Source organism: Pseudopodoces humilis, chromosome 1 (assembly GCF_049639895.1).
Source record: "Pseudopodoces humilis isolate 2021_Gansu_Grassland_sample_001 chromosome 1, ASM4963989v1, whole genome shotgun sequence".
In the NCBI taxonomy this organism is placed as follows: domain Eukaryota; kingdom Metazoa; phylum Chordata; class Aves; order Passeriformes; family Paridae; genus Pseudopodoces; species Pseudopodoces humilis.
Genome location: NC_142200.1, coordinates 31,541,363 through 31,568,010, shown reverse-complemented (window position 1 = coordinate 31,568,010; position 26,648 = coordinate 31,541,363). Strand labels below are relative to the sequence as shown.

At 37.9% G+C, this 26,648-nt stretch overlaps 1 protein-coding gene across 1 annotated transcript in view; it reads left to right on the top strand.

The window, feature by feature from the left end:
* Positions 1 to 11,270, top strand: part of KCNB2 (potassium voltage-gated channel subfamily B member 2) — a 164,728-nt gene extending 153,458 nt beyond the window's left edge. The window contains exon 2 of the mRNA XM_005517096.3: positions 8,589 to 11,270. Coding sequence (XP_005517153.2) covers positions 8,589 to 10,751 — 2,163 coding nt within the window. The 3' untranslated portion in view covers positions 10,752 to 11,270. The remainder of the gene's footprint in view (positions 1 to 8,588) is intronic.
* The last annotated feature ends 15,378 nt before the right edge of the window (positions 11,271 to 26,648 follow it).

Genomic DNA, 26,648 nt, shown 5'->3' with positions numbered 1-26,648 from the left:
AAAGCAATAATCATGTCATTAAGTAAATGCAGTTTGTTCACCCCAGAATGCAGGAGGGGTGTATTCTATTACTGTTATCCTAATAGTATAAATACAATAAACAGTAATCTACCTGCATCTAATGCAGGAAAGAGGCATTTTATTACTGTTACTTTAAACCAGAAGGATGCTTGCTAATCTCAAAGAATAAAATATCTTTTCCTAAGCAGGTTTATTCCCTCTGAGATGCTAGATCTTCTAAGGCAAATATTCATCTATGGAGTGGGAAGGTCAGCACAAAGTGGTGGAAAGGCTTTGTGAAAAAAAATGGAATTTATTCAGTGCTCTCCAGCAGGAAGTATATCAGCTACAGACCATGGCTTTATGACGGAACTTCTGAATTGAAGGTTTTGCCGAGACAGAAACACTTTCTCTGGTTGGGTAGACCTACCTTAGCCAGTTTCAAAATACCTAGCTTGACTACAGCTGTGCTTGGAATAGTTTGAGTTGCCTAGTGGCAAAATTTGAGCTTTTACTACCTGTTATTACACCTTCCACTAGAATTACCATGATGATGATTCTGCTGATGTTATCATCACCAATCTGCCATGCATACTGGAATTGGCAGGCAGCAAACTCCACCTGCCTGAAACCTCCTCAGACAGAGACTTGAAGGACACTACATTACAGAAACAAAGGTGGTCACAGATGTTGGCTCCCAGTCTGGGTGAGCTTGATAGGAAAGCACATCCCTGGACATGTGCCACTCCTTAGGTAAACTTCATAGAATCATGAATAAACATTGCACATGCGTTCACTATCTTCATAGGAACTTGTCTGTCAAGCTAAACTGGAAACAGAGCTTTTTCATCTACTGATGAACTAGTAGATGATTCTCATACATAAAAATATGATGAGTGTTTATGGAGCTAGTCATGAAATCTTAAGTGAAAACCTCCTAAATGGGTATTTCTAAACCAAGCTTCTTAAGTGAGAGTCATCCCAGTGCAAAGAGACCAAAGGAAAAGACTGTGCATCACTTAGACACCAGATAAATACAACACTGAGAACTTAACCTTCATATATGTGGTTAATGTGAGGCTTAATGAATATCCCTGAAAGAGCAATGAAGAGCATTCAAATCAAGTCCTTAAAGATATTAATAATAATACTAATCTAGGAAAAAGTGGGAAATGAAAGGTCAGAATTCTAAATAATGTCATCAAGGAAGGAGACTGAGAGCAGCAGAGAGAAGCTGTTCAGTGATCACACAGGCTGTCAGAGTTATTATGAGATGTGTTTCTGAAAGGGCAACATTGATAGAGGTGTAAGCTGCACTACATTTATGTTGTTCTGTTAAATTATTCCCCTCTCTTATTTTCCAAAAATTAAACTTTTAGTAACTGGAAATAATTTTTTCCATCACTTAAAACAACTAGCAATTACAAACATATAGTTCTATTCTTAGATAATTCTCAATGTTGCAGGACTATTGAGATTGGTTAGATTTGGCATGCTTAAGGCTTGCCATAGCTCCATTGTGTTCTAGTTTGGAGTACATCCAAGTAGGATTTATTTGTCTCCTTTTTTATGTCCCATGGCTAAGGACTTTATGTTAAAAAAGAGCACTAGCCAGAAAAGGACTGTAGCAAAATATCTTGCCTTTTGTTGAACCTTTTCAGTGTGGTCCGTTGAAACCTTAGATTTTAAGTCTGTCAGACTGTTTATGATGTGATTTTTGACACACTGATACATGTTGGGAATGCAGAAATACAGGTGTAAGTTGAATACAGTCCCCTCTGCAAAGCAGCATGATACAAAATTGTGGGTCAGAAGGAAGAGGTGATGCCTGTAACTGGGAAGTCCCAGGGATACAATGGAAGGAGAAAATGGAGCAACCAGGGAGCGAGATGTTGTATCATGACTTTCGTCTTGTCCTTTGAATCACAGAAGAATATTTTAATGGCCCCTTCCCCTAAATGTCTACAGACTGATGTCCTGACTAATCTTAAAATTCCTCGTGTGGAAATAGTTATAGTTGCAAGGTGACTCAATTTGTAGTGCTGTCTTTCCTTCTCCAGTGTGCATCTCATTTGGATAGTCCCAGATGTCAAGAACAGAGTGCACACAGATTTAGACAGATGTACAAGATGGCACTCTTACTGAGCAAGACTTTTTGTCCATTCAGTTGCAAACTCTATATCACAATCTGAAGACACTTTACAGTAAAGGATGCTGTAAGAAGTTTTTATAAACTTCTCATCAAGCTTAACAATATGTCTTCCACTTTCATGGGATTCCTCCCTCAGAAAAATGAAAACATTCATTATCTGACCTTCTGCTCCTCCCAGTGTGGCTGTGAGTGTGTGGATTGTCTGGCCAGAGCTGGGAGCTCTGTACTACAAGCTTCCCTTCCATGCAAGATCCAGCACGATCTGCAGGCTACAGCACTTGGTAGCTCTCAGGTTGATCTGAAGAACCGAGACCAGCTCCAGATACCTATCTGCTCAAATCTAGCTCAGGACACCTCTTTCCCAAGAGCAGATGCTTCTGAGGCTATAGCTAAGTGCCCAAGAAAGTTGATAGAGTTCTCCAGAAGCCTTTCAAAAGCTGAACAACAGCAATTTTTTCTGAGATTTTCTAAAGGCAGAATTAAAGATACTGCCAGGGAACTTCATGTGAAGACAATATCATGCATTTAAATGCAGAAAGAGAGGCATATATGACAGCCTGATAATTTTCAGTGTCTGTGGAGGCTAGAAATTTAAAAAGCGTGAGACTATACTGCTGTCTATTATTTAAATGGTCTAGATCCTATGCTAGGTCCCACCCTAGGAAAAAAAAAGGCTAAGAAAACACTGTTGCTAGTACACTCTTACCTGATTCCAAACTGAAACCCATATTAATCAAACATACTGTACTGATCAGTAGGGCTCAACTGAAATTCCCCTCAGCAGCTATATTTTAATGTGAACCTGATGCATACTTTTTCTCTGCTTTACATAAAAATTACTCTGGCTTATTCAGTATTGGCAGAAGCCTTTTCACATACTGTGGCATTTCACTTATTGTTTCAGTTGTTGCAGAATAGCAAGGAACAATTTGAAGGCTATTCCATTGCACCTTTATTTTCTGCCTCAGTTGTATGCTCATTTTATGCAGAATTCCTCACACTGCTGGCAGTAATAAGTAATGAGATGGTGCACAGGGAAAAAAAGCCACTTTTTAGTGAAAATTAGTGAAAATACTGGGAAACAACTACATTTTCAGGAGATTGCTACCAGTCCTTGAACCCCAAAACCTAGAAACAACATCATCTGGCGGAGGCTGTTAAGACTGCATCATTAACTCAAGGAATGTTTTACTATTCATTGCATCAACAGATTCAAATGCCTCATGTCCAGCCCATAGGGAAAGGAATTTAAATCTGTCAATTCTTTTAGAAAAAAATGCCATTTAAAAGGAAATATTTTTAAAGATTAAGAGGATCTGGATTTTCATGTGCTTTTGTAGTACCATACCTAAATTACATAACCTGCCAGAATCTGTCATTTAACAGAGTGTATTCTGAAATGCAGGTTAAAAATATTATGTCAAGAACTGTGGTCGTAGATTAATCACTTGGAGCATGCAAATTTTCTGGGCCTTTCAGTCCAGAATATGGTTTAGAAATATCACATAACAGGAAGTTCTGCTGGGAAAGATTCAGTCAGTGATGGTTTCTTTACACTTCTGTATCAGCATAACCAGCCTAGCAGTTTGCTACAAGTCTTTCTTACAAACTCTGCTTCTCATAATACAATCTGCATCTGTTCTATGAGAATTTACAGGCATAGTTATGCCTGCAAAGTGTTCCTTATGTAGACTCAGAATATGGAGTTCTTTTTAACTTCTTTTTTTCATAGTTGCTCTTGTTCTTCCAAGTTTTCCCCTGGCATTTTTTGCCTAATGAGTTGTGAAATCTAATCAATTGCAATAATTAAAACATACTGTGTGTAGAATGATGCACCGCTTTAATTACACAACAAAGTCCCCAACAAATAAAAGCTTGAGATTCTTACATTAGAAGAAACCAAACTGCTTTACTTTGCTGTATTTTTTTTTCATGAAGAACAGACTCATGCTTATAGATGGTATGTATAAAACACTTAACATTCCAGGCTTGCTATACTGCATATTTTATTAAAAGATCTGGGCGAGGTCAGGCTTGTGTGTTAGCAGCATATGAAGCAGCCACGAAGGAATGGCTGGGACAAACAAATAGTTGCTTCTTTTCAATAAAACACCCTGGGTGGCAACTCTGAACAGGAAAGTTTTGTGTCCAAGGTCTATAAAATGCATGGAGTTTTAGCAATGTCACATGGTGCAAGAGAGGGTGCTATTCACTGACTCATCTCTTTTCTAGGACCTTTCGTATGCTGGTAAACATTTAGGCATGAAATAAATCCCTTATGACAAACTGAAATGCCAGTGTTTCCTAATTAAAATCAGTTTGATGACAGTTGGGCAGATACACTCTTACAGTATTATTTTTTTCTAAGAACAATGCATGTCAAGCAATTGGGTCCTGGTATTATGCAGCTTTTTCCAATCCTGTTATTTACATTCTGATTCTGGTCCCAGTGAGGCTCCATCAGCTTGAGAGAAACTGCAAACTCAACTGTTCAGACCTATGCCTTTTTCATTTGTTCTGTAAATTCTGAAAGTATAATTATGCTATTGAGTACTTTAAAGAACTCAAGCCTGCATTAGCTATTTCACAGTCATTAAGGTGAAGTGGATAACCTAGTACACCTTATTTAAGTTTCCAGTGAAATCTGATACAGGTGACTTTCACAGTTTGAAAGGTAGTTATTGTTCATTTACAGTGCTGTCCTTTGTCTGCCTCAATCCTAGCTACAAATTTCATTAATCAGCCCTGCCTACATATGCATTGTTATTGCCCTCATTCTTTTTAGCCATAAGGTTGGCTTCTTTTGCTGATGTTGGTATCAGAAGTTTTAAAGGACTGTATAGCCCACCTAAATAGGATAGATTAACCTAAGGATGTTTTCTGAATGGGCTGTATGAAGGATGAAGACAGATGGTCACTCACTTGGCAGGAGAAATGGATGGATCTTATTTCTCCAATAAATATAGTTAAAAAAAAAAAAAGACAGAAGCAGCACTGGTAGAGAAAAATTCAAATAATTGTTTCAATGCTTTAGAATATGAAAGGTGATACCTGTATACCTGTTCTGTACTATTAGTAGCTGAAAAAGGCCAAAGATAGTACATAATTACAACATGATGCTAAATACACACCACACCATGAGCAATTTCTGTTTGTGCTTAGAGAGCTGAATATCCTCTTAATAACCCATAGATGAAACAAGTTAACTGCCATTTTTCTCAAAGCTACAGTGAGGTGGCCTTTCTATCTCTAGAGCCTCTATCACCACTGTGACCAGTCTCTCTGCATACACTCCTCATACTTGTATTCTTCTCAGCTGCTTTTCACTCTTCTTGGGTGTTCCAGCAATTTTGTCAGACCTAATGTGTCCTTGGAACATCACCAAATGGATTTAACAGTACCATTTCTGAGAAATGAAAGTAAATGCTTTTATGAATGAGCTTAAACTGAGCTTTAAAACAGAAAACAGTTTATTTTATTATTTCTAATAAAAACATGGATTTAATTAGGTCTTCCAAAACAATATATTTTTTTCTAAGTGTTATAATGATTTTTGTATCATTTTAACACTGCTCACTGTCTCAAATCTGCTTATATTCCTTAGAGTATAAATAACTAAACTTTCTGGTAAGGCTGTGAGGTTTTCTGATTTTCATTTTTTTCTCATAATGTTGGTTCTGTTAAAGACAATGATCAGCTATTCCAGGGAAAGTGGGAGGCTGTGAGGTACGGAGAACTGAACTTTATCAAAATATCTTTTTTCCATCATGGGGCAATTTATACAGAATCCGGCCTGCTGGAGACAGATGGGGTTCACCTGTCTAAAAGGGGGAAAAGGATTGTAGCAGGACTGATTGAGAGAGCTTTAAACTAGCTTTGAAGGGGGAAGAGAATAGGTCCAGGCCCACTAGAGATGAGCCTGGGGAGAACATGCCAGTGTTGGGTATGAAATCAATAACCCACCTGAAATGCATGTACACGGCAGAACACAGTATGGATAACAAACAGGAGGAGCTGGAAGCCATGGTGCAGCAGGAGAGCAATGATGTGGTTGCCATCACAAACCATGGTGGGAACACTCACATGAATGAAGTGTGGCAATGGATGGTTATAAGCTCTTCAGAAAGAACAGGTGAGGAACGAAAGGTGTGGGGTGTGTCTGTACATTCAGGAGTGTTTCAACTGTGTAGAGCTCAGAAACTGAAATTGGAGGTTGGCCAATGTGACACACATCTACAAGAAGGGTCAGAAGAATGGTCCAGGGAACTACAGGTCTCTCAGCCTGACCTTGATGCTGGGTAAGGTTACGAGACAGATTATCTTAAGTGCAATCACACATCACGAACAGGACAACCAGAGGATCAGGCCCAGCCACAATGCGTTTAGGAAAGACAGGTCCTGCCTGACCAACCTGATCTGTTTTTCTGACCAGGAGACCTGCCTAGTGGATGAGGGAAAGGCTGTGAATGCTGTCTGCCTGGACTTCAGTAAAGCCTTTGACACTGTCTCCCACAGCATTCTCCAGGACCGGCAGCCCACGGCTTGCACAGGTGCACTCTTCACTGTGTGCAGGCCTGGCTGGATGGCTGCGTCCAGGGAGCTGTGGGGGTTAATGGTGCTACATCCAGCTGGCATCTGGTTACTAGTGGGGCTTCCCAAGGCTCAGTATTGAGGCCAGTGCTGTTTAAGATTTTTATCCGTGATCTGGATGAAGAGATTGAGTGCACCCTCAGTAAGTTTTCATTCAGCCCAATGTTGGGCAGGAGTGTTGATCTGCTGGAGGGCAGGAAGGCTCTACAGAGGGATATGAACAAGATGAATCAATGGGCCAAGACCAGCTGTATGATATGATATGATATGTTATGATTGATATGATATGATATCAACATGACAAACTGCTGGGTCCTGCACTTTGGTCACAACAACCACATGTGGTGCTACAGACTTGGGAAAGAGTGGCTGGAAAGTTGTCTAGTGGAAAAGGACCTGGGATTGGTACTCAACAGCATGCTGAACATGAGCCAGCAGTGAGCCCTGGTGGCCAACACCACCAATGACATCCTGTCTTGTGTCAGGAATAGTGTGGCCAGCAGGACCGGGGCAGCAGTCCTGTACTTGGCACTGGTGAGGCCTTACCTTAAGTCCTGTGTTCAGTTCTGAGTCCCTCACTAAACACTTTGAGATGCTGGAGTGTGTCCAGAGAAGGGCAACAAAGCTGGTGGAGGGTCTGGAGCACAGAGCAGCTTACAAGTGTTATGATGAGCAGCTGAGGGAGCTGGAGTTGTTTAGCCTGGAAAAAAGGAGGCTCAGGAGAGACTTTATCACTCCTTATAAATGCCTGAAAGGAGGCTGTAGCCATGTGGGGGTCAGCCTGTCCTCACAGGCAACCAGTGGTAAGATGAAAGGATATGGCCTCAAGCTGTGCCAGGGGAAGTTCAGGTTGAACATCAGGAAGAATTTCTTCACTCAAAGGCTTGACAGGCATTTGAACAGGCTGCCTAAGGAGTCAGCAGGTCTTGAAGCATTCAGGAAACAAGTGGTGTGGCACTTAGGGCTATGGTTTAGTTGGCATGGTGGTGTTCAGTTAAACATTGGACTTGAGGGTCTTGGAGATCTCTTTCAGCATTAATGTTTCTGTGATTCTGTGATTCTAAGATTCTATGAAAGTGAGTGACAAAATATATTATAAAACCTATCTTCTTAGACAGAAAGCAAAATTTTATTTCTTGGAAGCCTTTGTCTACTTACACATCTTAATAATTATGAGAAACTCAGTTCTCCTTCATACTTCTTACCTTTTAAAATCTTGCTCTCAACCTAATTCAGGACCAAAACCTTCAATTCTTGTAGCATCTGAAATTTGTCAGTACATGACAATTCGGCAGGACTAGTCTCCTGAACACTGCTTCGTGTTTATTCTTCTTAACTTTTTCTTCTTAACTTTTCAGGTTATAAATTTATGCCTGTCTAGGAAAGTGTGCACTATGAAGTGCTGAATTACCCTCGTACACATGGTATTCCCAAATCAATTCTCCACACTATGTAAAGTTTTACATAATTACAATTAATGCAGAAAATTCATAATGTTCTGCACATTAGCAGGAACTATATATCTTTCACTTGGTGACTTGCACTAATAAACATCACCTCCTATTGTAATTTAGAAATGGTAAGACTAGTCATGGCCTGCTTTCTGAAATTAATTGGCTTACTGCAGGCAGTAAAGCAATCAGGTTTTGGCCATGTCTAAGATGAGTCTAATGTTTTCTCTGTGCGAAATTCAAAACAATAAAACAAAATAATGAATGCAGCCATGAAAACAGCTTCCACCATTCTATGTTTATTTGACACATGTACATTTGAAAGGATTTAATCAAACCCTGACAAGTACACTTGTATCAGTCTAACCAAAAACATTTTTTATTTTGTTTTACAGATTTTGGCCATTGTGTCCATTCTGTTCATCGTCCTGTCCACTATTGCTTTGTCTCTTAACACACTGCCAGAACTTCAAGAAATAGATGAATTTGGGCAGCCAAATGACAACCCTCAGCTAGCACACGTTGAAGCTGTGTGTATTGCTTGGTTTACCATGGAGTATCTTTTGCGTTTTCTGTCCTCACCAAATAAGTGGAAGTTCTTCAAAGGCCCATTAAATGTCATTGACTTACTGGCTATCTTGCCGTACTATGTCACCATTTTTCTCACAGAGTCCAACAAAAGTGTCCTGCAGTTCCAAAATGTCAGACGTGTGGTTCAGATATTTCGAATTATGAGGATCCTAAGGATTCTTAAGCTCGCCAGACATTCAACAGGCCTTCAGTCTTTAGGCTTTACACTCAGGCGGAGTTACAATGAATTGGGCTTGTTGATATTATTTTTAGCCATGGGCATAATGATATTTTCAAGTCTTGTATTCTTTGCTGAAAAGGACGAGGATGCTACAAAATTTACAAGTATTCCTGCATCATTCTGGTGGGCAACAATCACTATGACTACTGTAGGATATGGTGACATTTATCCTAAGACCTTACTAGGTAAAATAGTTGGAGGACTTTGCTGTATTGCTGGAGTGCTGGTCATAGCCTTGCCCATACCAATTATTGTGAACAATTTCTCAGAGTTTTATAAGGAGCAGAAAAGACAGGAGAAGGCAATTAAGAGGAGAGAAGCACTTGAGCGAGCTAAAAGAAATGGCAGTATTGTCTCCATGAATCTGAAAGATGCCTTTGCTCGCAGTATGGAAATGATAGATGTAGCGGTAGATTCAGGAAAGCTTGGAGAACCACTCAGTCCAAAGGAGACACCTGATGACAGCCACCTGTCCCCAAGCCGGTGGAAATGGGCCAGAAGGACAATGTCTGAAACAAGCTCAAACAAATCTTATGAAAACAAGTACCAAGAAGTTAGTCAACAAGACTCCCATGAGCAATTGAACAACGCTGCAGCATCCTCCAGCCCACAGCACCTCAGTGCCCAAAAACTGGAGATGCTGTATAATGAAATTACTAAAACTCAGTCTCAGCCTAATCTCAATGCTGGTTACCAAGACCAGTCAGCAAAGCCACCCAGGTACGAGGAAGAAATAGAAATGGAAGAAGTCATAGGTCAGAGAGATCCGTTGCCAACTGGGCCTGCGGACGTTGTCATGGACATGAGAAGCACATCCAGTATCGACAGTTTTGCCAGTTGTGCAACTGACTTCACAGAAACAGAGAGGTCTCCCCTCTCTCTGTTTCCTGGCTCTCACTTGCAAATGAGATTTCCAACAGATGCCGTTAACCTGGAAGAAAACCAAAGAGCAAGAAGTTCTCAGTTCATACCATTTGCAAAAGACAGAGGATTTTCTCCAACCGATGTCACCTTTGACTATAATCCAATCAACAGAGCTGTTATCAGTGATGGCAGTGGGTCCCAAACTGTTTCACATGGTCATTTTCATTTTGACACTGCCATGGAAAGCCCCAAAAGCTCCCTGAAAGGTAGCAACCCATTAAAATCTAGATCCCTTAAAGTTAATTTTAAAGACAATAGAGGTGGCGCTCCTCAAACTCCACCAAGCACTGCAAGGCCACTGCCAGTGACAGCAGCAGCAGACTTCACACAGGCCACCCCTCAGCACATCAGCACCATTCTCCTAGAAGAAAATTCCCCCCAAGGTGAACGGCCTGTACTTGGTGCTGACGCATCTGCACTTTGTCAGGGACCTGCTAAAAAATCATCCCCACTCTTTCCCAAACAAAAAATTTTCACTTTCCCTTCAAAAGAGAGGAGGAGCTTCACTGAAATAGACACTGGAGAAGAAGAAGAGTTTATGGAGTTACATGGTGTGAAACATGAGAAAAAACAGGATATCAAGACAAATTGCTGTGGGGATAAACATAGTGATGGCAACAATTTAACAGGGGAGCCACAGGTCAGCTCTTCACCCAAAAGCATGAGCCACAACTGTACTCAAGACATTTACCATGCTGTGGGTGAGGTAAAGCCAGACAATAACCAAGAAGGTCACAAAATGGAAAACCATTTATTTGCTCCAGAAATTCATTCAAGTCCAGGAGAAACTGGTTATTGTCCTACACGTGAAACTAGCATGTGACTAGTTACAGAAGCAATAAAAACATCTTTTCTTAAAACAGTTAGTAATGCCTATGAACTAAAACATGGAAAGCCTCCACAAAAGTGCATAAAATGTTATTTTTGCATGGCATGAAGAGTTGTTTAGTTTAAATACTGTTTAATTTAAAAAAAGACTGCTTTTGTAACAAACTGAAAAAAACAGGGAAAAAATTACTCAAGAATGGTGAATACAATAAAGAGAGCTTTATTAGGAGCCAGTGGTCTGCAACATCTGACATTTTTGATCCTTTCACTTATGATTGTAGACAGGTTTTGAACTCTCTTAACTTTTTTTTTTTCCTTGGTTACAATGAATTTTAGAATTTGCACATGAAAGGATGAAATGTCAATGCATGCATTCATAAGGATGTGAAACAAGGTGCTTTGAGCTTGCAAAATGCATATACTTGTAAATAGTTTGGGGTTGGGGGGAAAGCTACTGTTAACAAGGATTTATGGAAAAAGCATTTCCTGGGACACAGGTACTTCCTTCACAGCGTGCTGCCTGGAGGTTTTGTACAGACTTATGTTGCAAAATTGCAACTTCTACTTAAAGCATCTTACGTCTCTTGCTTTCTGTTAAAAAGCTCATGAGTATATCTGTTAATTAAGGACTACAGTATTTTAGTTTACCTGTGCTATAAATCATGATGTTTTTGGTTTTTTTACTTGCAGAACTTCAGTTGTTGCATTTGTCAGTTTAATTAATGACCCTGTGAGGAAAAGTAAAGATTTAATGACCAGAACATGAAGCATTTGATATTTTTATAGAAAACTGACAACATTTCATAACTGAGGAAAAAAAAAAATCCATTTTAAAATTTAAAAATCATAGTTATTTCTGCGGCAATAAATAGTGCCAAATGGCTATTCAGATATAACCAAAAGTTTTTCAGCCTCATAGAATATACCTTGGTATTAAAAAAAATATTTCCCACACTCTTATTTTTCCTTTGATTTAACACTATTTGCTTCTACATGATCTTTGATCTTTTAACTTTTGTTCTCCACATAGTGCTCATACTTCACTAATGGCAATGTTGTTGAAGCTGCTATGGTGTAAGGACATATGAGATGGGGCAAAGTGGTACCTTTTATTATCACAAATCATATAGCTGGAGAAAAAAGGTTTCAAACACACGTGATTTGCCTCAGGTCTTCCATGCTCCAAAGCTTATTTGTGTTTTTCTGTTCAATCATTTGGACTGACAGAAGATATCACTTGACTCACCAACTTTGCCTCAACCCATCCTTCCATAGCTGTTCTGAAATGGAGTGCAGGATTTCCACTATACTTAAAAAAAGGAAAATGTCAATCATTCCACTGACAACTGCCAAAGCATTTTTCATTTCTCTGATTTCTCCAGCTTTCCAGTAAAAGAAAGATGCTGAACCAAAGCCTTCATTACAAAGTACTCATCTAACCGCTGTCTCGAAAAAGTTATTTTTTATTTTATCCAGAATCCATAAATTCCTGTGCTACAAACTGTTTTTTAAAAAAGCTTGTAGATTGCTTTAATGCCCTAAATCATAAAAAGTTTATTCAATTCATGAATTTTAATCATAAGCAAATGTATGTAGTTACATAGACATGTCCTAAAATATGTTCCTCCTTTTTTTTTTTTTTTGGGTTTTTTTTGGTTTTTGGTTTTTGTTTTTTGGTTGGTTTTTTTTGTAAGGAAGATTTAAAAGTACTTTAGACCAATCAATGCACAGTTTGGAACAGCAGGCTTCTACTTACCATAGTGGAGCTAGGTTAATTTTTACTTGTATGTTTCTCTGTCACTTGAATATGTAACAACCAGGCACCAAATGCATTTAGCGTAAAGGAACAAGCATTTTATTGTTACAACATGGCCCTTTGCTTGAAATGGCTGGGCTGATTCCACAGATCTCACTCAAGCCTGGCACATAGGAAAGAGGCAAGTTGAAGAGCCCCAAAATATTGATCCTGGTAGCTGGGCCAAACAATGAGCACAGCACAATCATTTAGGTGGGTTTTTTTAAAAAAAGTTTTCTTCTATATTTCCATCGGTTTTCTTATTTCTGTAACAAGATAATATTGAGTTGTCTCTTCAGTCGTTTGAGTAACTAAGAATATAATGTCTTTTTTTTTTTTCAAACAATGTCTGGTCATTAATTCTCAAAATAAAAATGATTATTTTTTGTCTTTAATTGGAGTTCATTTCAGCTTGTTGCTGCATTCAGTTTTATGCATTTATATTGTATTCTCCGTAACACTTTTCAATCATGTTATGTCTCACTGTCCCAAACTTAGCTCTTTAATATTTTATAGTCATTAATCTTCTACATTTATTTTTTAGTTTCTAGATATTTTTGGTGACTAAAACTAAATGCCAGTCAATTTTTATATGCCTGAAGTGTTGGTTTGTATTTTCTATGTGCAGTTTTATGAAATCACATGGGCCTGTTTGATCTGCCTTTACATCCTAGTGAACTGTTGAAGTCCAGATTAAGACTAAATGGGAGCTGATCCCATGCTCTGGATCCACAGAAAATTCCCATTCAAGACAATGACGCTGTTCTGGCAAGACTGAGGTCTGTGTCATGTTCCTTCTGTGTGCTTTTTCTCCCAGGTGACCCTTACACTTTGCAAAAGCCCCTTAGACCTACGTCACTTGGAAATGGCAAGGGCAGGAGTCCAGCCATAGGAAACGTATTGCAGGAACAGAGATTTAATTCCTTAAGCTCTCCCGAGCTAAACTTCATACAAACCTGATTCTGGCCTATTAAAATCACTAAAAGTTTAAAAGGAGTAAAGTCAAGGCCTCAATCCTTGTGCAGATGAATTTCCCCCTGAAACCAATGGGAGTCTGGTGGAAAAAGGGACTGACTGAAATATGAATGAGAGGAATGATAGTCTCTCCCTCTTGATGAAAACCAACAGGAGCTTTAACTATATAAATCAGATGAAAGACCAGGCCCTTATTTGCTGCTGTATTTTAAATGTTTTCAGAGAAGCACATTTATTTTGAAAGCAAAAGAAATGCAATTCACTTTATTAACAGATGCTTTATTTTTTTTAAATACTGGAAGCAAAATGATTAAGCTTTAGAAGTGCTATTGGTATAATTTTGTTATCTACTTTTGACTATGCTGAAAACTATTTCCAGAAGCACAGGTTTAGACATGTGGTTTTTCCAGTCTTGACTGCATGCACAGGATCCACCTCTGAATACCTGACTTGTATAATTCCTGATTAAAACATCAACTTGAGCAGTTGCAGGACTGGATCTAGCTTTCTATCCAGTACAGCAGGTGTAAGTGCAGGCCAGGATAACTCCATTCATCATGAATTGATATGCAGCAAATTATGCAAAATTACACAAGTATATTTTTCTGGTTTTTCTAAAACTTTGAAGCCATTTCGGACTTACTACCCATTCACCACAGTAAGGGGAGAATGTGTCTGAGTTCTGGAGTCAGTCTCTAATGCCAGCTGTGCAATTTCAAAACAACTTAAGGAGTCTCAGAAAGAAGTGACTCCTTTGTGCATCTGAAAGGGGTCTGACTCCTTGCATCACTGGAAAATGAAGAATGTTCAGGGAGATAGCTTTGCAATTGATCTATTTTTTATATTTTTTACTAACTGCAGAATCCTGAATCAAAGTTTTAATTCCTTTTCAATGATGAAACCAAATACACATATTTAAAAAATGTTCTAATGAGTAATTAGAAGAGTTTTTGAGTAATAATCACATTAATCCAAGTCTGGGTGGCAGGTGGGGGGGGAATAATGTATCGCACAAACTGCAAAGGAAGTTCCTACAGGAAAGCTGTTTACAGGGGAAGTATGTAATGTAAAGAATGTAACATGGTGTAGGAAGTTTTTGCACTACCGAATTTATATAAAATACACTTTTTTTAAATGAAAACACAAAAGGCCTTTTAATGCTACATTGTATAGAATATAGAAGCCTCTGTGCTAATGCAGCAGTCTAATGCACTGTGTCCTCAACTTCACAATTGGTCTCAAAATTCAAACATTAGTGTTGTTAGAGAGGTGATATCTGATCTAACACTAGAGCAATGGACATGAAGAGCCTTTTAGCACACTATTATGTAACTCAGAATGTGTATAGACAGTTGTATTTTTGCCTATAACATTCATAAATCAAAATAACAATTGGCTTAATGAGTCATTTCCTAACAGGTAATACTGGGCACTGTATTTGTATTCCTTGAAAAACAATGAGTTCTTTTAAAAGTAGACCGCTTCCCCTACATGTTGTCTGAGCTTCTGTCTCCTTCAAGATTTACCTTCAACTTATTTAAATAAGTGCTTCAATCTCATCTCTAAACTGCAGTCCAGTAAAAAAGCCAGTTTTTCTTCTTGAATCTCTACTGCATACAGTCAGATTGGTAAAAATGTCCAGAGTTTAACTGATTGGCTTTTTGATTCAAATAACTTTTGAATCACTTGGATAGAAAATATATATTTTGATCAGGCAAACATATATTAGAAGTAAAATAATGCAACAAATATGCCTTTGTTTTTCTAAGTATCCAGCACAGATCAAGCAAGAAATGCAAATACAACAAAGGGGGAAAGAAGGGCAGAAAACTGTAAGTAAACAAGGCACATTTTAGTGTACTATATAAAAAGAGACTTAATAAAATGTAAAGGAATCCTTGTTCACACTAAATGAAGTAAAAATGCCAGTAACAAAAGATTTAATTCCACTCCTTCTCCATCATAATTTTTAACCTAGAACCAACAGGTTCAGCAATGCTATTTTCCAGTCACCTGTCACATGAATATCTGATCTGTAATCATTTTTCAGAAAACTTTGCTGAAAAATAAGGTATCACATGTTGGTGTCTCTGTTGATCTTTGGATCTCTTGCCCTTTGCCTCCCAATATCAACCTTCTCTTCTTCTAGGGAGTGGTCAGAAAGCAACCCAACCAACAAGATGATAGGTGTGTCTTGCTTGTCAGGAAAGTGTTTTGTTAGTGTGGTAGATGCTGCATTTGAACCAAGGAACAAGAACTGACTGTCACTTCTCCCTGTTTTCTAGTTGTAAAGTGCTCTGAATTCTCCAGTGTACCCACTGGAGGATCACCCTTCATGCAAGAGCTTTCAGTGTTCTTGCAATAACTTTTTTAAAAGCAGTTGACTGGTAAATGCTATTAAGAGAGCCATTGGTCTAAGTGTGAATACTTGTCTTTTGTCCAGACTGGTTTTATTAGTGGTACTCAGCTTTAATTCCAGCTGAAATACTTTCTAAAACAGATCAGGTGTTCTGGGAGCCAAACCCTTTGCAGGTCCTCTATCAGTTTCCTTAGGTAACTGGCAGGCAAAAATGAAAGAAAAAATTTGTTTGCATTGTGTGATGGTTTCTTGTTCAGTGATCATACACCATGGGACATCTACAGGGGGGTAGTATACTTGTTTTTGTATTTATTTTGTTCCAGGTTTAAACAGTATTTTTTTGAATGCTGAATTATGATATTTAGGAAGAATTACCCTTTTAAAATTGAGATTTCCACCAAAACAGCAGTGGTAATCCTATATTATTATTGATTGATACTTAGTTTTCTTTTTGACAAATAATGCATATCCTGATGAATACCACCTTGGAACAAGGAAGCAGCACACAAATATTACTGTTCTTTTTACTTAAAAGTAACTAAAAAACATAGTATTAGCTAACATTTAATCCAAAAATATTATTATAAGACTATTAGTTGATTATACCTATCAACTAAACAGAATGGTGACCTGTCATTACCTGAGACATTGACTGTAGTCCTATGATTAACATAAACCATGAATCTAAGAGCAGTCTGTGTAATTAATTTCATTAGGGTAATTTTTTAACTCAAATAACTATTTAAATACATATTTAGCATCAACAGGAATAATGTATGTTTCTAAATCTGGAAGTCTCTGGCTATGTTTACACTGGCATCTTAGAGAAAATCAGGAGAGTTCTCTTGACATGAATCTCTCAGCTACCCCTGCTTCTCATGCTTTGCTTCACACAACCAAGCAATACTGCACCATGCAAAATGCTGCTACTTTTAGGTGAGGCTGAACCAGAAAACTTCTTCCATGCACCAGCTATGCTGCAGGCAGGACAAAGCATTCAGGCCCTGATACCAGACGAGAACGAGTCCAAAAATTGTACCTGGATAGTGTAAACTGTCAGCACAAACTGTTTTCTTCAACAAATCTGCTTGTATTGTACAACTTGCTAATGTAGACATAGATCTCTACCATGGTTACTGTCTTCAGCCCATGTAGCTCTTGGCTAAATCACTCATTCAAGCAAATTTTGCTGTTTCCATCAGTGGTATTGCATAAAAAAACCAATATATAGCCAAAGATTAAATTGTTCCCAGTGTGTTCCCCAAGTTAACCCACATAAAATCATTTAAACAACAAATTCCTGATACCCTTTGGATAGTAGTGTTTTGTAGTTTGGACCAAACTCTGTATACTGCATATTTCTTCAGTCAATTTATTCTAAAGTTGGTGTTACACTTGATGAAGACAGTACAGACAGCACTAGACTTACTCCAGAATCAGTGGAATGATTAAACTGATTGCAAGTAGCTTTATTTCACTTAACAGTAACACTTACTTTATACCACTATGAATAAAAGCAAATTGTTATGCATTGATGGAGGATCAGAAGCCCAGGTTGAGTATTTTGTGCCTATTTTCCATGTCTAGATATCTTCCTATTTGGATCAACAGCTAAATTTATTTAAACTGAGAAACTAGTAAGGTTTTGGTTGTGTGCTTTGTTGCTCTGATGTCTGGGGCATACCTTGTACAGTAATGCAAGGAACAAAAACCCAGTTCCTTATCTTACTTCTTTTAACCATTTCAAGGTGGAGGACGTAAGTCTTGTAGTGATATTTTTGCTCTAAGTTTTGCTCAGATAGCATCTCTCTGTGAAGGTTCAGAATACAAAACATTTATGCCTGTTCTTGAAGTCCTTAAGCAGAACACCAGTGGGAATTCTGCCTGTACAAAACTGAAGGATGGAGCAATATATTATAGTGTTAGGCAAAAGGAACAGTTCCTAACACACTACAAAACACATTAAACAAAAAAACAACCTACTGTTGGGGACAATCATGGGTACTTCTACTAGGATGTAGAGTTCTGGATTTATATGTCTATATTATCAGAGTTCTGCAGAGTTTCACCTGTACAACTCTTTCAAAAATCAAAGGAGCCATGCTGATAAGCTGAAACATGGAGGGATTAGTGTACAAAGAAGCTGATCATTGAATACATAGCCTATTGCTTTAAGATCATTGTAAATATCAAATTAAATATGTACTTATTCATGTTTATATGTTATTACTGTGTTAGTTTCATAGATACAGTAGCATGACTATTACCAGTTTTATGGAGTTTAATGAACTTTACTTTGTATTCCTCTGTGAATGCTCTGAATGCTGCAAACAAAAAAAGCACAACAGTATTTTTTCAAGTTCTCTTGGGGCAATAGCAGTGTCTTCACTATTGTTCAGTTTTACAGATTTAGCAACATTTCATCATACATTACTCTACTAATAATGTATCTTTCTTTAAAAGTACTGTCACTAGGAGATAAAAGCATATGTGATAAGTCTTGTCTAATCTCATTCATCTGCCTTTACAAAATGCCCCAGACATTTTGTGGGAGAATATGCTGCTTTTGCTTCATGCATTGTTTGTATTTGGGGGTGGGGCAGGGGAATAATAGGGCATTTTGCAATGGTAATTGCATCAACCATGCTTTTTTTCATTATTATTGTATTTGTTAGAAACATTTTGATTTAGTTTCTTTCCGTAGATAAAACTTTGACAATAGCTTTATTTTTTCAACTAAACATTTGATTTCATTAGACTAATAATTTCTCACATTTAGTGGTATTCGTATCAATGTTTCCACATCAGCTGCATTTTAACTTCATAAAAAAGGAAATGTGATTATTATTTTTGTCATACTAGATTTTGCTGATCAACTAAGTATTTCTGCACCAATCTACATATTAATATGCATGTTGTAGTCTGTACAATTGTTCAACATCAAAATACCTGTTTAATTTATGTCAAATGTCTTTAAAATAAATGCATTGTTCTCCATTTCAGTCTGATAGAATAAGCAGGATAGTAAATAAATGTGTAAATGAATCATTTGTGTCTCATTTCAGTTCTCTTCATGAAACCACTTTACATTGAACATTGCATATATACCAAAACAATAATCCATACTGTCTTTAGGTGTCATTACTCAAAATTATACAGGGATCTCTGGCAGACAGTGTGTACAGAAATAAATCACTTGTCTATGCAAATAAAGTCAGAATCCATTATTTTAAAAAAAAAAAAAAATTAAATGTAGTGATTCTAAGCCTTTTTCTTCCCTCTCTGTTCAGAATTACTGGTAATTACTACTCCCACTGTCATAGATACAAAGCCTCAAATGACTTTTGAGGGTGAGTAAACAGTATTGCCTGCAGGATGGAAAGCAGAAGCATGGAAAGATTTAGCACCCTTTTTTTTGGCTAGTCAAACCTAGGTACCTCAGCCTATTATTCAGGCAGAGTGGATAAACCAATCTCTTGTCCACCTTAAAACTACAAGAAAAAATCTAGGTTACAGTGGAAATTATTTTACTCCTTTAAGATGAGTCATGAAACTCACAGATTTTTTTACAGACAAAATTTTGCTGCAAATCCACCTATAATGGAGAAACTCTGCCATTCAGAAAATTAGGAATATAATTCCCTCACCTTCAAATTAGAAAGATTTTTTTTTTGCTGTCAACATCTGAACAGCACTGCAGTGGAGCAAAAATGGAAGTCCAAGTTCATCCCTTTGATGAGAGCATAGAGACACTTTATTTTCACAACCTCACTATGCTGTACATCTCTTAATACAGCATTCACTATATTTCAGAACTTCTACCCTTTCAGCTTTTAATCTAAGGGTTACCTCTATGAATGTGCAGCACTGTACATAAATTAAATTTATTCTATCTTTCTATTCTACCTCAAACACATTCCCGACTTCCTTTTTCCTTAAAAAAAAAAAAAACACAAAATACATCCTTCCTGTTGCTTGTCCAAATCTCTTCTTTTTGGCATTCATGTGAGTAATTGCATTTTAAGGAAAGGATTTGGGGGGGTTATATATTATTCAATAACCAAGCAGCTCACACATCTAATCATGGTACCCGCGTATTTGCAAGACTGCAATTCTACAGGCATATTCCAGCTGACACACAGTTCCATCCTGCAGCAAGACCTGGGCCTCTTCAGAGTTTGGCTGTGCAGAAAGGAGACTAATTCCCATAGAAGAAAAAAAGTGGGAGCATTTTCCAAAAACTGAAGTCAAGGGACCAAGATACACCACTGTATTTCCTAGCTCAACATCTTTACGGTCATGCCATGAGCTTAGAAAATCTTTCTGTTCTAATCATTTCATCTTTTCCCATCTTCTCCTCTCCCTTTATTTTCTCTTGTAGAGCACATAAAAAAAAAAAAAGTCAAGAACCCCAGCATCTCATCTGAGATCCAGAGCAGCCTAAGAAAGGAACTGACTTGATGCTAGTGAGAAAATAAAATATAGAAAATATCTACTATTTTATTGGTGCATCTTGATATATGGCTGAACACAAATGCAGCTAGAAAGCAGGAAAACTATTTTATGATAACCTGCAAGTGTGATATGTGGTTGGGATCAGGTCCTAAAGAAAGAAGTATTCTTGGCAGACCAGTAGAGCAGGTCAATAGAGGTGATACTGACAAAATACTGAGATAGCATTAGGTTAGCATAAAAAGTATCCCACCATAATCTAGTCAGAGAAAAAAAAAAAAATCCCTAGCATTTCTAGATATAAATATTAGGAAAGTAAGCAACCTAAATACTCAGGATATCATGTTTAACCTTAACTTACTGTATAGGCTTAAACCATGTTCTGTTGATTCTCTGAATGCAAATTTTCATTGAGTGAAAAATAGACACTATTAATCAGATGATGAGGAAAAACTACCTGCAGTTTTGTTAGCTAACATCAGGGAACCCAGAGGGAACAAGAGTTTACTCAATGCTGCTAAAAAAGCATTTTTGGTCTTAAAAAGTACTTAATAATGTTGAACTACCATAATTATAAAATACGTCTTATTTGCAGAAAGTAAGAATATATCAAGCGTATGGCATCAGAATGAATGGTGCCTTTCAATAACGTTTTTATGTTATTGTAAGTAAGTTTGATTTGTTACTTCTCACCATTCATTCTCATGCATTCTATAGATTATCATCTTTCCCACACTGGAAGACAGCACAGCAACAATTTATTGTGAATCACTGCTAAATTACAATTTAGGTATTCCTACTGTAAAACATTCAGGTTGAGATATGTTGTCATTCACTGGTATTGAAACTACTAAGGAAACTATTGCTTTACTTTGCAAAAGAAATCTGTTTTCATGATTTGTTCTCTTATGTTGCAGTTTTCAAATGGCAATTTCCCATTATTCTTCAAAATATCTTCCCAGGACAGTTTGTTTCTACTGGATAGCAAGAGGTGAGCTGTCAGCTGTCAAGCATCAGTACATTATTCATATCCATGCTATGAAAGCTACAAAAGCTTCTTCAGATATTTTTGCAATTTAATGCATTCATTATGGAAAAGAGCTTAAAGTGAACTTCAGTCCAGTTAGACTCTGGACAATCCAGAGATTAAAAGAGCTACTACGAATACCAAACTGCAGGAAGTATTCCTAACTTATTAAACACTAAGCCATTCAATGATCAAAAACACAGATCCATAAAGTAGAATTTATTTGCTCAGCCACTCAAAAAACAGTCTTGTTTTTGGTAAATTGGCATTTACCAATTTTCCAGTTTAATCTCTTACTGGTATTGATTTAATAATTTCATTATAATATATACAGAGGCTGGCATAATTGTACCATTCTTAGAAAGGAACTGGGTTTTCAGTTATTCAGTCCTTTAGCAGGATGGTAACAGAAACATCTTAAACCTGTGACTCATCTTCCAGTGGCAAGTCTGCTGACCACTTGAGCATTGCATATAGATAGATATATATATACACACACACACGAAACACACACACACACACACACAGATCACATATGGAATGTGGCACTCTCTCGGCACCATAGTCTGCAAACCAAAACTCTGCAATACTTTGCATTTGTGCTACAATATAGCTACAATCTAAGGAGATTTCTTTGTTCACCAAGGCACAGCAGAAAGATCTCATAGTTCTCACAACTCTAATTCATACTCAAAACAAAGTCACATATCCAGAGCATCATTTTCCGTTCACACAGAAGAATGGAAGTGTTAACACCTGCACATTACTGGGATTGTTACAAGGCTTGTATACCTGGCAGTAAATTAAAATATACATAGACTGGAATAATTCCATTCTAGTATGAACAGTTACATCTCCAAAGAAGAACTTTCTTATAGCAGCAACAATACAACTACTGGTTTAATTATCAGCTACTCCTGCTTGCTTCTCATCAGAAGCACATAAGCAAATCCTGTTTAATAACTTTAAGCAGGTTACACATATTTACCTTGCAAGGTGGAAGAAAAGCTCCAACTTTTCTATTAAATATTTCAAAACTAAGTCAAGCTATTCACATTTCTTGGGGAGGATAAAGTAAGATTCCCAGTAATCAAAAGAAATAAAGACCTTAGTACATACAGAAAGAAAATCAATTTTATAGTGTTAATAAAATAACAGAAAAGAGTAGCTGTTCTTCATGTCTGAGATCTCATTCTCACCCACAAAAATGAATAAAGAAGGAACAGGCACCACTGCATAAATATTCCACCACCTCTGCTTTCTGTGAGTACAGTCTCACTTCGGTGTTTCTTCCCAGTTAACAATGAAATTGATTTTTGTATTATCAGCCCGTTTTGTTTCCTTGGAATTTCTAGTCATGACTTCTGCAGAATTAAAACTCAGGGACTGTCAGCAATGTATCCAGAGCTCAGAATGAATAAAATTGTAATTCCAGGAATGTACTGATGTTGCAAATTAATTTGACATTCATTGTGACGAGTGATCAAGGCAAACTACTTTGCTGTTGTGCATGTGTTCAGAGGTATTGTCTGTCATAATAGCTATTTACATAGCTTTAGAAATCTAATGAAATCTACCAGTCTCCCATTTTTGCACAACAGTAAATTATTTTCTCTTTGTTTGGAAGCTTGGGTTGAAAACAGCACCAGGTTTACTTTCACCCACTCACATGAATCTCAGATTTTCTGGTATTCACTACAATTGATCTTTTCTGATGCTTCTACAGATATACAATAAAGTGCATTTCTCTAATATTTTCACAGTATTCAACATTGTTCCAAGTTCATCCTCTTTCTTCCAGATTGCTAAACACATTCAATGGTCAGCTAATCAGAAGAGCCAGAGAACCGTATTTCCAAGATCTTATTTTCACAGTGGGAACAGTTGCAAAGCTGTTACTTCCTAGTAACATATTTATTAATTCTGGCATATTTAGCAAACGAATAAACACATAAATAAATTATTACTTCTAAACAAGCAAAGTTTCTGAGAGGTCTCTAATGATCATTTCATAGAAATATAGTTACCTAAGCTGCAATTGTGTATCTCAGGTATAATTCCACAGAAAACAGTGTCAAATGTCAGTCATTACTCAGTATACCAGAGATACGAGTATTTGGCCAGTAACTTAGGGACTCTTTCTGTGTGTTTTTGTTAGAAAATCTGCATTTACATAAGAGATAATCTGTAAACATAATTTAAGTTCATTAAAGCATGTAAACACTATGGATTTGCTTCATTTACTTAAATGCATTGACTGATCAGAGGGCTGGAGCACCTCTCCTATGAAGACAGGGCTGGGATAGTGGGCTTTTTCAGCCTGGAGAAGAGAAGGCTCAGAGGACACCTTATAGAAGACATCAAGTACCTAAAGGTGTCTACCAGAGACCTGGAGACAGAATTTTCCCAAGGGCATATAGTGATAGGACAATGGGGAATGGTGGTAAGCTGAAGGAGGGCAGGTTTAGATAAGACATTAGGAATAAATTCTTTACTCTGAGTGTTATGAGGCACTGGAACAGGTTACCCAGAGAAGCTGTGGACTGCTCATCCCTGGAATTGTTCAAGACCAAGATGGATGTGGCCTTGAGCAACCTGGCCTAGTTGACGGTATTCCTACACATAACAGGGGGTTGCAACTAGATGTTCTTTAAGGTCTCTTCCAATCCAAGCCATTCTATGATTCTGTGATCTTAGCCAAGGAGAATTCCACATACCTTCATCAGGAGTTTTGTGTAAGGGCTATAAGAACATGTCCCTGGTTAAAACAAGAGACATCAAGTAAAGACAAAATATGAGAAGTATTTGCTTCTGGCAACAAGCAAGGTGGACCACAGTCAGTGCTACACAGCATTCCAATTTACCATTCTTCTTTCTAGAGGGAGTCCCAGACACTAGGGCAACACAATGGTTTGACATTCAGTGATGTGAATGTGCTAATGAACACGGCTGGTGATAATGTAGCAACTGCATTGTCTTTAACTCAAGTCTTATATGTAGTTCTTCAGCTGGGATGGAATAAAATACCTATCAGTTCCTTTTCTGTGTATGAATTAATCTAAGCAAAGGGGAGGAGACCCTGCTGAGTTCATAATATTGAATACCGTAATACATTTGTCTCAAAAACTGCATTACATTAACTGAGAATAATGCAGCCTTTATTCTTTCATACATATATTAGGTTAATGAGCCATTAAAGTGTCTAGTATTTAAAAGCACACAAAAAGATCTATAGTTTAAGCTTCAGAAGTCATCCAAATATCTTACAAGTGCAAATAGTACTCTCAACAGGAGAAATTTAGCCTTTCATTTATTTTTAAATCGCTCTTTCATTTTATTCCATAAAATGCATTTATATACAAAGAAGGCAGTTGAAATCTTTAATACTGAATCAAGTAATCTAAGTTAGAAAAAGCAAAATGGAAGCATATATGTTGGATAATACCCTGATCCTAATCAGGTCCCAGGAAATTAGACTCATTTTCTCTTTACTTTCTCTAGTCAAATAATCAGAAAATTCTTCCCACTGATCAGAATCCATAAGGAAATCTGTCCCCTTGGAAGAAAAAAGATCCACAAAGGGGCCATGTGCTTTGGCAGAGACCTCCAGATCTCCCAAAGAGGCTGTTGAAATACAGAAATGTTTGGTTTAGACCTCACCATGGGAACTCCCCAGCACTCACATGGACAGTAAATGTGACAAGGGAGTAATTGATTCAGCCTTGATACTTTTGTAAAGTCCAAACTGTTTTAAACCACAGCAGATGCATGCCCAGAGGATCAAGGAGACAGAACATGGTTTCAGAACTACAACTGTTTTCTATTGCAGACCAGCCTCACCCATGTCTTTTTGCCTTCTCAGAAGTTTACTGCATCTAATTGCTTCTGTATTATTGGCTCAGGAACAACACCCATAAATCTTTGAAATGTCTATGTGGTATTATCCTTGCATGATCTTGGCATATTTGTAACTGAAATTCTCCACCAGATGGAAATTTACTGCCAGTAGTTTCTAGGCAGATGTGATTTTCCAAAATCTGTTATTTTAGTCAGTATTCTACCAGGAGTCTGCCTGTCCTGTATTTCTATATATGATGAATAATTTCAGTTATTTTAAAAGAACTTTTGAGTCCTGTTACTTTGATGTTTCCATCATTCTATACCTTGTAACTATTGCCATTGACTAATACGGAAAGGTAATTACAGCAGAGCAGCATTTTAACTGATTACACGTATGTCAAGAGCATTAAACAATTTCCTTCCCCTTTGTTCCAAGATAACTGGATATAATACTATATAATCCCTATTATAACTAAATGCATGCTTCATGGTGGTGAGAATTTTAATATATCTCATTCTAAAGTCTACCGGTTCAATTTACCTCATGGCTCAGCACTGCTAGTAAGATTTTATAAGAAAAGAACTTGTGCTGTCACACCTAGGAGGAATTAATTTGTGAGCCAAGAAGTAGCTCTGTCATACAACATTCTCAGTAGGCACATGCAGAGAGACCACAGGTATGTACCAGATCTATACACATATATTCACACACATATACAGATGGAATGGTTTGGTTATCCATGGAATGGTTTGGGTTGGAAAGGATCTTAAAATACCATCTACTTCCAACACCCCTGTGCCAGCCACCTGCAAGGCAGCAGTGTGGCCCCATCCCGCCCATGCCTGCACTAGTTGCTGTTGGTAAGGGCTGCTGGGGGCCAAGGATGGGGCAGGTGAATGCTCCCCTCACTCCTGTCAGGTGACAGGGTAGCCAGAGTCACAAGGAGGAGTGGCATCCTCTGCCAACCTGTCCCACAGCTGGGAGGCTGATCTCAGTACTGGCCTCTCACAGAATCACAGAATATTCTAACTTGGAAGAGACTCACAAGAATCAGCAAGTCCACCTCCTGGCTTTGGACAAGATAGCCCCAAGAACCCCACCACATGCATGACAGCATTGTCCAAACTCTTTTTGAATTTTGTCAGGCTTGATGCTGTGACCATTTCCATGGGGACCCCATTCCAGTGCCCAACCATCCTTTGGGTGGAGAAGTTTTTCCTAATATCCAACCTAAACCTCCCCTGACACAACTTCAGGCCATTCCCTCGGGTTCTGCCACTGGTCACCATAGAGATCAATGTCTGCCCCTCCTCTTCCCCTAACAAGGAAGTTGTAGAATGAAGTGAGCTGTCCCCTAAGTGTCCTCCAGGCTGAACAGACCAAGTCACCTCAGCTGCTCCTCATATAGCTTCTCCTCCAGTCCCTTCACCATTTTGGTTGCTC